General features: G+C 36.0%; 2 protein-coding genes across 3 annotated transcripts in view; both read left to right on the top strand.

The window, feature by feature from the left end:
* Positions 1 to 617: 617 nt before the first annotated feature.
* Positions 618 to 11,551, top strand: LOC134538488 (gastrula zinc finger protein XlCGF8.2DB-like). The gene is made up of 4 exons (XM_063379859.1): positions 618 to 760; positions 1,750 to 1,839; positions 2,163 to 2,280; positions 5,141 to 11,551. The coding sequence occupies exons 2-4, from the start codon at positions 1,753 to 1,755 to the stop codon at positions 5,980 to 5,982; spliced, it is 1,047 nt and encodes a 348-aa protein (XP_063235929.1). The 5' UTR covers positions 618 to 760; positions 1,750 to 1,752; the 3' UTR covers positions 5,983 to 11,551.
* Positions 659 to 14,599, top strand: part of LOC134538481 (gastrula zinc finger protein XlCGF57.1-like) — a 145,702-nt gene continuing 131,761 nt past the window's right edge. For both annotated transcript variants that reach the window (XM_063379826.1, XM_063379824.1), the window contains exon 1: positions 659 to 711. The gene's annotated coding sequence lies outside the window, so the exon portion shown is untranslated. The remainder of the gene's footprint in view (positions 712 to 14,599) is intronic.

Raw genomic sequence — 14,599 nt, 5'->3', positions numbered from 1 at the left:
ACACTGAAGAATCAAGAAAATATGTTGTTTTTTTCTCTCTCCACGAATGTCATGGATCGGGACAGGAAGTTGTTTTGCAACAAATCTTCTATACCTTTCTCAAAGGGGTTCTGATTAAACACAGTTTGTGACTGGGTGAAGTGCTGTATCACAACGTCCACAGATTTCAAAACGATTGCATTGTCTCATGAAAATTTGACGTCTTGTTTGAGCGGTACAATGTTTACTATTTGAGCAGTGAAATGTTTACTATGAAAATTTGACATCTTGCTTGAGCGTTGCAATGTTTACGTTACAGATGTCCTCCGATGTTTATGTAAGAGAATATAAAATAGAAAAATGGGTTATTGTCGCCACACATCATTTTTTCAGCATGTACGTGCCTTAAGAAATTTAACTTAAATTGTTGCAATCAATCATTATAAGATTTTTTATAGCCATAATTATTAATTACAACTGCATAAAACCTGGGGGGAAACGTACATTAAAAATTGCAAAATATGATTATCACCAAGGCCTTAGAACTAAGCCGTAGTATTAGACTCTGGCACTAGAATGCGCTACGTACCTCTCCTTCCGTTTTTTCGATGTCTTTCCTTTATTGTCCTATTACAATAGTTGTTTACAATATCTTTGACTTCTAGGTATTAGTAGATTTGAATTGAAATAAATTGTTATTGAATTTTTTTAATACCAAGATTTTAATATCAGGTGTGGCATGGTGTGGTAGTGAAGCAAGGAGTATATTTATTATATTGCGGTTAGCTCACTGCCAATGTGATTTATATGTTTTTGTTTACTGTTTTAACTTTTAAAGGTCTGGAGACAAAATGAGCCAATTTCTCGTAGATAACAGTCTCGGCTACGCTAATAAAACTCATTATTGTATCAGCCTAATCATTGCAAGAACTACCTACTGTAACCTCTTAACAGCAATTTCTCAGAATCCACATGAATACTTTAATAAGACCTTGTTCTAAACTCATATAAGTACTTCAGCTTTTTTACTTTATTAAATAACTCTAAAATACATGTATTAATTTCTTTAAAAATTTTCGCGAGCGTCAGTGCTTAAATCGGAGTATGTTGATACAGCAAGGTACAAATTATGCCAAGTTTAAAATAAAATATTGCCAAAAGCTATATCATTTTGAAATTATATAATTCTCGGTAAATATGTAGTTGGGCGATATTTATTTAAAAAAAAAAATTAAAATTCCGAAAATACTTTTATTCTATGCTTTTTAACTTTCTCTTTTCATAAAACCCGGCGGAGATAAGACATTACAAATACTTTAGGAGATATAGCTGTTCTTATTTTGCAATACAAGACCAGTGCAAAAATTTGACCGTCGCCATTTTTTTTGCTTTAAACTCCTGTGGATAACTGTGTGGCAAACAATCGTGCAGACAAACTCGCATGGTTTGGGGCACTTGATAATAATACTGGTTGTCTTTTGGGACATTGATTCACTAAGAAGAAACGTGTTATGGAGTGCTTCAACATTTCACATATTCGTCTGTTGCCATCTTATATTTTAGCATTATGCTAAGGGTTAAGCAAATTAGCCTGTAATTTATAGTATTGAGAAATTAAAAATAATATATCTTATTTGGGTGTCAAAATACAATAAAATGTTCTATATGTATATACATAGACATGGTATTTGTTCAAGTTGGGTTGTCGTGGAGTGTATGTGTATATGTCCTTGTGCTTGTACCACAGTGTGTGCTGGATTGTGGTTGCAGACGATGGCTGAAGGTGTGTGTGTTGAGGAGGACCCAGTGAAGCCTGAGCCGTTTGAAACAGTGCTCCTGCCCGTCAAGCAGGAGATTGAGGTAAGTTTAGACTGCTGTTGCTTTGAGGCTGTTACTGTTTCAGTCAAGTGACCAGGGAATGCAAACATTTACTGAGGGAACAATGTTCTTAAAGTAGTAAAATCATAGACGTGTAAGTTTTAATGTTGGATTAGTTCCTTAAAAAATGTTGATTGTTTTTTTGATTATCATATTTGGGGTTCTGTTACTTATCAAGAATCTGTAGAGTTATGAATACATTCAAATTTCTACTTATATAAAATTATCTTTGCGAATACATCAATATTGGTATTCAGGAATATGTTGGTATGAATGTGAGATGTGACGTGTGACGCATGTGGCAGAGTGAAGACGAGGCTGATGGAGGTGATACAGCCGAGAGCGGGGTGAAGGTGAAGGAAGAGGTAGCTGTCGAAGACTCCCAGGCGAGTGAGCAGCTACAAGAGGCTGCCTCGCTCTCAGGTGTGTGTTCACAGCCGTATCAGTAGAGACCCCTAATAATAGTCGAGCCGTGCTTCTCTTCCAGTGGCTGGAAGCCATAAAGTTTTGTTAGCTCACGGACAGCTTGGAAGTCCTCCGGACTTAGGTAACAGTCCCCATCTCTGCTGACAATGAGAGAACATAACTTGAGACACAGGCATGGAGATGCTATTGTCTGATTAAAAGTAATATCTTTGGTGATGGTGAAATGCTGCAGAAAGCTAAATTAAGGGACAAAAAATTCATAACTGCTGTTGCAATATGACAGTGCTGTAATTACACCATAAGAGCAGGATACTTCCTGACTTGTCCCCAACTTCCTAATGACTTGCGTCAAAAATGTTTCTTATAATGGACTAGTAATGGATGAAGGCAGTGAAGTGTTAGTGGAGTAATTCAAAGATGACAGAACTGCAACATTCTATGGACCATCTGTTTAGACATATGGTGATGCTCAAAAAACATTGTGCCTTCAAAATTTTTCTTTTTTTTTTTTTCAAGATCAGATCTTCACACATAAGTTAGGAACTACTATGTGGTTACAACTTTCTCCTCTTCACCATGTAAGTGGATACATATGTAAATTTGCCCTTTCTGATTATTAGTAACAAGAAAAACTTTTAAATGAAGAATAGAAAAAATTTCAGGTATGTTTTCTAATGCAATAAACTAGCTATTCACATTCAGCAAAGAAACAGCATTGGTGAAGAGCCTTTGTTTTATTTGGCAGGGTTCGCCCCAGAGGCAGTTTTAAGACACAATTTTTTTTTTATTCACCCGGCTAAATCATTTAAATGATCAAATAACGGCAGTTGAAAGGTAAAATTGAACTAAACATTTGCCCGTATATCACTGTATCAGTAATTTTTGTGTGACTATTTCATAGTTCATGCCATCACGCTCAGCTAGAAGAGTCTTAATAAGGCTGCTGCAGTGAGATCAAAGAAGTAATTAAAAAAGTGCCATTTCTAAAAGGAACAGTGAAGTATTCACTTATTCTCTTCCAATCAATGATAAAACATTTGATTCTCTTAATGTACCAACATAATTTATTAAATATAAGTAAAAAAACAATTTTATGGGAATCATTGTAATGTATTGATTTTTAAAAGCCTATATTCAGGTGCAGGGAGCACGGAGGGAGATCTGAGTGGGCAATCAGTTGGCGGGTGACAGGACGTGAATGTAGCACGCTCATAGAATGATCAAATAGAGCTACCACCGACTAGCAAGGGTGTCCTAGTGAAGAATCCAACATTCAGGCTGAAAAATTTGAAATAAGAAAAGTGAAATACCCCAGAATTAGAATTCCCATGCAAAAAATTACAATATTTATGTAATAGAGTTAAACTCCATGAAAAATTTAAAAGTGCCATAAAAATTTATCTAAACGTGGTATATACTTTCCCGCTGAAATGCGGAGCATAGGGTCGGAGCAACCTTGGAAACCATGACTCACATCTTATGTCCAGTGGATTACCTTTGACGTTGATGGGATCAAAATAAAAATAAAAATAAAAATATTGCACATAATACACGGACTTACAAATTAACATCATCACAAACAATAACACTCTGATATCTGATATTACCATGGGTGGCCACCTAATTAAACTTACTATGTGTTAATGAGGGTGCCCTAAACTTATAAAATAGTAGGCCTACCTAGGTTTTGATACATACACACATGTGAAATTTGCTTCATCGATGGCTAGCCATTGCTATTCAGATATAAATTTCTGACGAAAAGGAAGTAGTGTGTGCTCCCAATGGCAACTTGGGTGGCAATTTCTTTGGGTGTGAGATTTGTCCTTTGGTCACATAATCACCATGTATGGGATCAACAAGGGAAACTTTACAGGCATCAGTAAACGCTGTATTTGAAATGTACCTGACCAGCGTTACGAGAATTTAGCTGACTTCTTGTCTACGCACTTACCCTGGGGGTGTGCTTTGTATAGCACTAAGTCTCCCACTCAACAGATTTAGAGACCTGTTTTTATCATTCATACCTACTTTATTTCTCAGTTGGGCCTGGCGTAGATTCTCCCGAATATTCTTTGGTTTTTTGGGTGAAAGTTTGTCAAGCTTGCAGTTTGAATGAGGATTTAAACATAATTTGGCATTTAAGGTTCATAAAACAGTAAGTTAATCACTTGTTATACTGATGTAAATATCAAAGAACAGTCAGTCACATGATTAATCGGTCAGAGGGCCGGAGCGGCACGGACTCTGCGCTTATCTCTGGGGAAATCCTACTGCGGGCAGGTGTTTAAGATGAAGGCCATACTGTGGCGAGCAGTGCGACACCAGGGTGGATCCTCGGAGCGACCTGAGAGAAAACAATGACGTGAAGAGGGTGAGTGACCCCTCTGGTGAGCGAAAGCGGAAGACAAGCAACAGGCTTGGTGTGTGAAGATAGGTGTTTCGGAGACAGAATCATCCTGGCATTGTTGTGTGCGACGGACGAGTGAGTAGCGCGAGGCAGTGTGTCGGGACAGAGGTGCGAGGTAAGAGACCAGCAGTAGGGAGAGCCACTGTCGAGTCGAGCTCCGGTGAGGAGAGTAAATTGTGGACTCAATGTAAGAGTGAGTTAAATTGGGCTATCCTTTTCAAACATGTTTTTCCCACACAAAACAATATTTCATCTTAAGCACTTTATTCGCAGGTTAGCTTTGGATATTCTACATCGTAGGATGATTTATTATTTGCACGGTGACTGCGTCGCACTTAAACATTGAATGCTTGTATACATCTAAACATAAAACGATACAGTTTCTGTACAAATTTTTACTTTGATTGCAAATGTACAACAATGCAATTTTTTGATTATTTGTTGTAGTGTGTGTGGGAAGCAGTGACTTGCCGTACATAATGGAAGAAAGGACCGAGGATGGAAAGGACTTGGAACCTGTTTTTTTGTGGGTAAAATCTGAGGGACTGAAGCAATCATCATATAATATGTGCCCCAGTGAGTTAGATGATAATAGCAATAGAACACACAATTTTGGAAGAACCTTCTCATGTTCACAGTGTCCTGCTAAGTACTCTGGAAGTAGATCACTTAAGAGACATATGAGAACACACACTGGTGAAAAGCCATTCTCCTGTTCACAGTGTTCTTCTCAGTTTTATGTCAAGTATCATTTAATTGAACACCTCAGAACACACACTGGTCAGAAGCCGTTCTCATGTTCACAATGTTCCAAAGCGTTCACTCAGAAGAGTAATTTGACTATACACCTCAGAACACACACAGGTGAGAAGCCATTCTGTTGTTCATGTTGTTCAGCTAGGTTTAGTTGCGGTGGTTACCTTAAGGCTCATATGAGAACACACACTGGTGAAAAACCATTCTCGTGTTCATTTTGCTTAGCTAAGTTTAGTTGCAAAGGTTACCTTAAAGTACACATGAGATCACACACTGGTGAGAAACCATTCTCATGTTCACAATGTTCTGCTGTGTTCACTCAGAAGAACCATTTGATTGCGCACCTCAGAACACACACAGGTGAGAAGCCATTCTCATGTTCATATTGTTCTTCTAAATTTACTGATAAGAGCCATTTGACTGTACACCTTAGTACACACACTGGTGAAAAACCATTCTCATGTTCCTTCTGTTCAGCTAGGTTCTGTACAAATGGCTCACTTAGCAGACACATAAGATCACACACTGTGTAAAGCCATTCTCATGTTAAAATTGTTTCTCTAAATTTACTGAAAAGAGCCATTTGTTTTTTTACACCGTAGGTCATATACTGGTAAGAAGTCATTCTTATGTTCATTACATTTGCTAAGTTCAGTGACTAGAGTTCACTTAGGAGACATATAATAAAACACACAACAGTCAATAAATCACAAATAATTCCTGACACCTAAATAAATAAATAAATATTGCTTAGAAGTTTCAAATTGTATGTTTAATAAAATATAATTAATTTTTGAAAAAATTAAAATAGCATGGATTGGTGGTTACAAAGAGAGTATATCACATATTATAGACAAACTTAACACAAAGATTACATGATAAATATTTCTCTGTCATCATTTTCACTACACATGTTTATTTGACTCTGCTACTTTAACTTAAAAAAAAAAATCTTTTATTTTGTATGTGAGAAAACAGGTGAAAAGCCATTGTATGTTCACAATGTACTAACTTTAAAGGGTAGTTTTTATACACATGGTGAGAAGCCATTATCAAGAATTTTGTTCTGGTCATTATCGTGGAAGGAGTTCCTTGGTTATCATATAAAAAGATGTGTGGGTGAAAAGCCATCATCATTTTAAATTTGTCATTCTGGGATCAGTGAAAAATTATTATAAAACTACATATATAAGAACACCTGAGAGTGAATAACTTTTCTCATATTCACATTGTTCTGATAAGTTGACTGTAAACTATAATATGTTTTACACCTCTAAACACACAGGTTAAAAACCATTCCCATGTATATTTTGCTGTAATATTTTGTCAACTGAGATATTTGATGATGCATTGACATTTAAAAAAGTTAATGTAATATTAAAAGAGAAAATATTCTTATTATGCTATATACATGCTTGATATGTTATTCGAGGTTCATTGAATGTTTTAACTTAAAGTAATTGTTAAATCACAAACTGTTGAGACTCCATTATGTTTGTTAAGACTTCCAATGGTTTCGGTTTAGTATTGATGTCATTTTAAAATTGGAAACAGGCATTGAGGAGAAGGCTCAATAAAGTTGATAATTTTTTGCTTCCTTCACTTATGCTAGTTATTTACTTGTATCTGTAGTAACCATGATGATATGCAGGACTCTCCCTAGAGACAGATTGTTGAGCATGCTGGCCACTTTGTTTTCGTTCGGCCTGGCTGAATAATTCAGCTGATCAATCAACATACAGCATAACATGACAGGAAGAATAATAAAAGAAAAATGTTTGTACAGGTAGAATTGTATCCATAGTTTTTGCAAACTTTTCCCAGACATGTTCAATTAAAAAAGACAAATTTTTACTCATTGCAATGGTGCGTACAGCAATATGTGTAAATTCTTGTTACTATTTTTTTTTTTTTTTTGCAAAATCTTGAGTTGGTGATTACCTTAATACAAAAATTTTTATGTTATTCTAAATGATTCCTTACCTTGTTACCACCGAGTATCATGTTTCCTTTGAGTAATTTATCATCCATGAGATAACACATCATTTTTTGTAATCTCATTTCAATTTTAAGACCCTCGTACACTTTGAATTTCTTTGAAAACCATTTTGAATAATTTGCATAATTTTTTAATCTATTTAAGTACTGGTTACCAAAACTTTCAGGTTGGATCATAACTATTATGTCTTTAGTTGCTTATTTAAGGATAAATGTAAATGAATTAAAAAGCTAAATTCATAAATAACTCTTTAAATATCAGAGCAGGATACCATTAATGCCTTTGATTACAGTGTGTCTTTACAGTTCAAAATGGACTTCGGAATTCAACATTTTTTCAATGGAGCCATTACAATAATAACAAAAGGAAATCTCATTATTTAAGGAGTTTTTTTAGAATAGTAAATTGTAAAGATTAGTTAAAAAATTTTAATTTCCATTTTTTGTGCATTATTAAAATTTCTGTATTTAAAGTTTTTTCCTTCTACACCTTTATTAATTATACTTATACTTGATAAATTTTATGAATTGCCTAACAAATTTCAAACATAAGTTGTTAGTGAAGGCAGTAATAGTGTAATCTTTAGTACACATACACCATATACATACATATACACATACGTATGTATATAATAAAAATATTTAAGCATTGAAATAAGTTGGCCAATATTAGTGTCTTAAAGTGTAGCTTTTTAAGGTAAATAAATTTTTTTTTTTTGCTCATGAATATGATTTGGCATAGCTAGATGTACAAATATTGCTTCGAAAGTCCTTTTAGAAATTATGTTAAATAGATAACAACAATTTTGCAAGTTCACACACGGCATGTTTATTAGATGTCAAGTGTATGTAAGAACATCATTTCATTTGTAAATTTTCTCTGATATTGTATGTTGAGTAGTTTAAAAAGTGTTTACTCACTGACTGTAGGATACTTATCTGGTAAATTACAGAAGTCGTGCAAAGTCTTTTTTAAAGTGTTTTAAAATATGTCCAAATTATGTAACAGGCTGTGTTTACACATTATTATGTGTGTCATTAATACCTCCATGATATTTCACTCAGTTACTGTATCATATATAAAACTGGTGGCAGCCATGTAGTCCCGTGGACCGCTAGCTTGTTTCAAGAACCACCCAGCTCTATAACTGTACAGGATAGAACACTGTTGTGTGATTTGCTGTCAGCCATGTTGGCTGTGAAGTGTAAAGTGAATAAGAGATCTGTGTAGTGTAATTTGTAAAGTTGTCGTAAATTTTGTATATATGTATGAGTTTGTGCATGCAGTAGTAAATATGTGATGCAAAACTCTACGGTTTGTTCTGAATGAAAGAACTTGTGAAATTGTAATATGCATAATTACGTTAAGAAAGTTTGTCAATAAATAATTTTTTTTTCTTCTGTTGTGTTATCCTGAGCATTGTTGTAGTCTTGACATATTTAAAATCAGAAATGGAAAGTGTGAACAAGATTTTTACATCTAATGTGGGTTTTTTTTTAAACCTCAAGATTTGCCAAATTTGATCCTGTTTTGAATAACTGACACACTGGAATCACCTTCTTTATTTCCTGGCCGAATAGATAAAACATATTTGAGAGAATAATTCTTAAAAAAAGCATGGTCGAGATCATGAACTGAATATGGCTTGGGATGCTTCCTAGCAGTTTTACATGCCTCTATGTAACCAGCTGGTGAGTAAATTTCGCGATTCTTTATGCGCTTTTCTATTAAAGTGTGCATACTGTCACACTCCATCTGTATGTGGCCACGCTCTAGGTACTTTTATACTATAGTAATTTTTTTTCTTGAGCCAAGAAGAGAAGGGCATTTGAGAGGGTGGCATTTCTGTTTTGTGCAGCACAACCATCGCTGTAAAACAGTATGGTTTCATTTTCTTTGATCCCACTTTCACTGCAAATGAAGTTATGGTAAATATGTAGTGTAGCGGTATTTGCGAAAATTTTTTTAAAAATCCGAAAATACTTTTATTATATGCTCTTTCACTTCCTCTTTTCATTAAACCCGGCGGAGATAAGAAATTCCAAATACTTTAGGAGATATCGCCGTTCTTATTTTGCAATACAAGACCTGTGCTATCATTCGACCGTCGCAAGTTTTTTATTTCGCAGTGTGTTCGTGAATGCCTAATTAATTAAAATGGTCGATTAGGTCAGGCTAGTTACATTATCAATACTTTCAAACTAAGCGGACATTAAAAATAATGTGAATTAATTTTAATGATTGCTTAGTTTTAAAGTATTTATAATGTAACTGACCTGACCTAATAAACTGGGACAAAGGATGAACAGTAGGAACTCACGTAATTTTTTTTTACTTATTACTTGCGCAACAATATCCAAATACCAAATAAAACATTAAAATTTGAAACGTTAAAAACTCACCTAAGTTAGAGGCGGGTACAATTCCTTTGCCATTAGTAGAAAATGATGTAGTCGTTCACCTACATTGTGGGAAAAAAAAAAAATCCATACTCGTGAACAAGAAACAATTGTGAACGCCACATGAATACAGAGGTATTGTAATGAAAATTAAAAAATTTGATATCTCCTAAAGTATTTGGAATTTCTTATCTCCACCGGGTTTAAAGAAAATAGGAAGTTAAAGAACATAGAATAAAAGTATTTTCGGAATTTTTAAATTTTTTAACAAATATCGCCCAACTATGAAAATTAAAAAATTTGACATCTTTTAAAGTATTTAGAATTTCTTATCTCCGCCGGGTTTAATGAAAAGAGGAAGTTAAAGAGCATATAATAAAAGTATTTTCATACTATCACTTATATTTCCCAATGAAGAGGTGTTTCGATTATCATCATTGTTCATCACCACACACTTGAAGCTTTCATTTTTTCCAGTAGGAGCCTCCATTTCACCATCTTCCTTTTTGGTGTGTTTCACTTGTGACATGACATCCTTTGCTAATGCCACAATTACATAAGCTCTCCGTTGATATACCTGAAAGCATGGAGGTAGGAATAATTTGTAGATGCCATGTTATGACATTGTTAAAGGAATTTTTTGCTACTTTTTTGGGTCCGAAAATGGCGATAGGTATAAAATGCATATAAATTCGTGCAAAAAATGGTTTAAGGCTACATGAATTTGTTTTAAAATGTTGGTTCAAAATATTGGTAGCAATTTTTGACCTTGCTACTTTAAATATACTGCTACCTTGTATAAATTTGATTCTAATTGTATTAATACAGATTAAAGATGAAGTTAACAATGAAAACATTGGCTCAAGATTGAAAATAAAATACACTACACAAACCCTCATAAGTCTTGTACAAGTTGTGTATATACCCTCGTAAGTCTGTTATGAAATTAAATCATTATTACCACACATTTGAGACATATCTGAGTTTTTATTACGTAAATTTAAACATCATACCTCTTTTCGGGATTCTGAAGCCATTTCTTCTATGTTTGTGCACTACATTAATCAAATTAAACAAACAACACAGGACAATACACCAGATACAATGTTCTCCAAGCAATAGTTTCAGGCATACTTGGTTTTGTGTTCAAGTCTATAGTGCTGTAAGATACGAGGTTTCATTATTTAACCACAGATGGCTCTTGCAGTCTAAGCAAGATATGAGGTTTTTGTAGAATTATGGAGCAGGTTTTCCTGAATCTAATGGTGCGTGTAACTTGACGCCGTCCCCGCTGCCTGTTTTAGAATTAGTGAATTAGATTGTGAAAGCTAGAATTTTGACTCGAGGGCGGGGTTCTTTGCCTCGTGGCTGCAGGCAGGGACGCATTAACAAGGACTCCCCGGGCTGTTTAGGCCACCCAGGATGCTGTAAGGATTAAGGGAAAACACTTGAATGTTAACTGATTTTATTTACACGTCACCTGGTACAGTATGTCACATGGTACATGGTGCCGTCACGTAACTGGCCATATCATCGTCTACCTTCTATTCTCCGCACATGCAGCCCTCGAATGGCGACACTGATTCGCGGTTTGCAGAGCGCCCTGGAATTACCCCACTGGGGGTTGCAGGCTATCCTGAGACTAGCGGTAGGGAATATAATGGCGCGTGACGCGTCAGGGGGCGGCGAATACGGGTGCGCCGGACGGCGAAACAAGGAAATGTCTATGATTAACTAATTAAATACCTTCACAGCAGGGGCGCAACAACAGGGGGGGGCAAGGGTATATTGCCCCCCCCCCCCCCCCTCAAAAACCTTGAAGTGGGGGCAAACAGGGGCAAAGAAAGTGCTGTTTAATCAATTTTTAGATGATAAAACTGCTTAAATAGTACCATTTTCCACCTTGAAATACAAATTTTCCCGGGGGAGGACCCCCGGACCCCCCACTTCAATAGGGGGGATTGATGATTCTTTATAAAAAGATATATTGCCCCCCCTTTGGAAATTTAGTTGTTGCGCCCCTGCTTCACAGTAAACTAGAGAAAAGTATGGAGTTATGAAAATACACGTGGCGGCCATCCCCCCAATTCGCACGCCCTTGACATAGGTAGAATTACACACGTGGCTGATAGCTAAAACTAAGACTAAAATTATTACTGTAGGATAAACTATGACTTGGCATTGTCCTGCAGAGCGAAGTGAATTTGGGTACAGAATTACAGTTCAGGTTAGACTGGCATAATTACCATAGTCCCGTCCTCGTTGTGGCGTAGAGGCCGCGAATGCTGGGTGCAGGCGCGGCGGAACTGGGGCACGGAAATCTCGCACGCGACCGCGGCTTGTCCCAGAAAATGATTCGTTATTAAATGTCACTGTGCGCATTTAGCTATATGCCGCCCCGTGTGGGCAAAGTACAAACTCCTGACGAAGGTATTATAGCGTGAAGCGCGGGCACATCGGCGTGCTGCCCTTAACAAGCGTACTAACGTATTAAAACAAAACTGCTCATGCCTGAGCCACATACAATTAGTAAAGGACCGCACGAAACTTCGCACGGTCGATTTAGGGCCGGCCGTGGAGCGGATGAAAACGGATTAAAAGATTGAACTATAGAAAACTACATGCTGGTTTTGGCGCGAAAAGTGAAGGCTCCACGTGCGCGGAGCTGCCGGCCCTGGTGAGTGCTGGATGGCGACTGACTTCGCTCTAGAGCTGTAGCAAACCGTATGTATTCGGTACTGAGTAACGGGTGCGCCATCTAGTAACGAGTAACGAAACATTACATACAAATGCACTTTGTTACATACGTTTTTCGTATGTTTTACGCATGCGCGCGCTTATTCGGTGAATTTAAAAAGTATGTTACAAAAGAACTATGTTTTTTTCATTAGGTAAAGTATAATTTGGAAATTCGTCGTCCAAGATTTTTACTGTTTATTAAAGGTATTGTGTGTGTAGATAAAGTTTGAGATTGGATCAGAAACAACATAAGAAAGTATTTTTTACAAATTAGAAATATGTATGTTTTTGTTTTTTATTATCGCGTATATTTTCACGTTTTTTGTTGTTCTTATCTTAAAAGATATATAATAAAGCCGCTCTAATGAGATTTAATTGTTTCTTGGTTAAAAAAGCTGTTGATTATCAAATATTGTTAATTGTTTATATTCGATTTATTATTATTTATGCGACGTCATACTATATGCGTACGCAATACGACTAAATTCGTTGCTCTAACATAACATAGCATGTTATGAGGTATAAGAAGTAACGAGTAACGTAACGATACGATAGTAACGATTGTTATTGTTATAGTAATTGTTATAGTAACGAATACATACGGGTACACTTTTTTTCATTACTTTTACACCTCTACTTCGCTCCCTGGCAACCCGGCCAGGGAGGACTCGATTTCCCGCGGAAAGTTGCGGAGCGCGGGAAGATGGTGACGGCCAGCGTTGTTAAATCATCATGTATTAATTATTTGTAGATTTTAAATACATAAAAAGTTTTAGTTTTTCCCTTAATTACAAATTGCATGTGCACTGTGTTCCGATGGCGCATCGTCACACCCGGCGGGGCACGTCGCACAACACAGCCGGCCGTGACTAGCATCACACCGTTTGGTGCACTGACCTAACTTACTCTTCCTGGCACGCGTGGGTGTGTTTGTTACACTTGTCCTAATTCAGGTGTTTAGGACACACAACGGCCTGTGCGACCAGAGGGAGCACTGACAGGCGGCGTCAAACTCTCGACCAAAAGCGGACTTACGAGGTTTTGAAAGTAAGCCATCAATATGGAACTTTTACTAAATTACTTAAGTTAAACTTTTATATAAAATACGTTGTTGTATTAGTAAAATGCTAAAAATGATGTGTTCGGACCTAGAACAGGTCCACTCACCTGAATAATTCAGCTATCTGTGCCGAAACTTACTTTAAATTTTATCTCTTTAAAAAAAAAAAACTAGAAATGTTGGTAAATATGTAGTGTAGCGGTATTTGCGAAAATATTTGTTAAAAATCCGAAAATACTTTTATTATATGCTCTTTCACTTCCTCTTTTCAATAAACCCGGCGGAGATAAGAAATTCCAAATACTTTAGGAGATATCGCCGTTCTTATTTTGCAATACAAGACCTGTGCTATCATTCGACCGTCGCAAGTTTTTTATTTTGCTGTGTGTTCGTGAATGCCTAATTAATTAAAATGGTCCATTAGGTCAGGTCAGTTACATTATAAATACTTTCAAACTAAGCGGACATTAAAAATAATGTGAATTAATTTTAATGGTTGTTTAGTTTTAAAGTATTTATAATGTAACTGGCCAAACCAAACAAACTAGGACAAAGGATGAACAGTAGGAACTCATGTAATTTTTTTTTACTTATTACTTGTGCAACAATATCCAAATAACAAATTAAACATTAAAATTTGAAACATTAAAAACTCACCTAAGTTAGAGGCGGGTACAATTCCTTTGCCAGTAGTAGAAAACGATATCGTTCACCTACGTCGCGTAAATAAAATAATTCATACTCGTAAACAGGAAACAATGGTCAATGCCGCATGAATGCACAGGTATTATGATGAAAATTAAAAAATTAGATATCTCCTAAGTATTTGGAATTTCTGATCTCCGCCGGGTTTAATGAAAAGAGCAATTGAAAGAGCATATAATAAAAGTATTTTCGGATTTTTAACATTTTCTTTCGCAAATACAGCTGCACTACATATTTACCGGATTTAA

The sequence above is a fragment of the Bacillus rossius genome, chromosome 13 (assembly GCF_032445375.1).
Source record: "Bacillus rossius redtenbacheri isolate Brsri chromosome 13, Brsri_v3, whole genome shotgun sequence".
Taxonomy (NCBI): domain Eukaryota; kingdom Metazoa; phylum Arthropoda; class Insecta; order Phasmatodea; family Bacillidae; genus Bacillus; species Bacillus rossius.
This window is presented reverse-complemented; position numbering and strand designations above follow the sequence as displayed.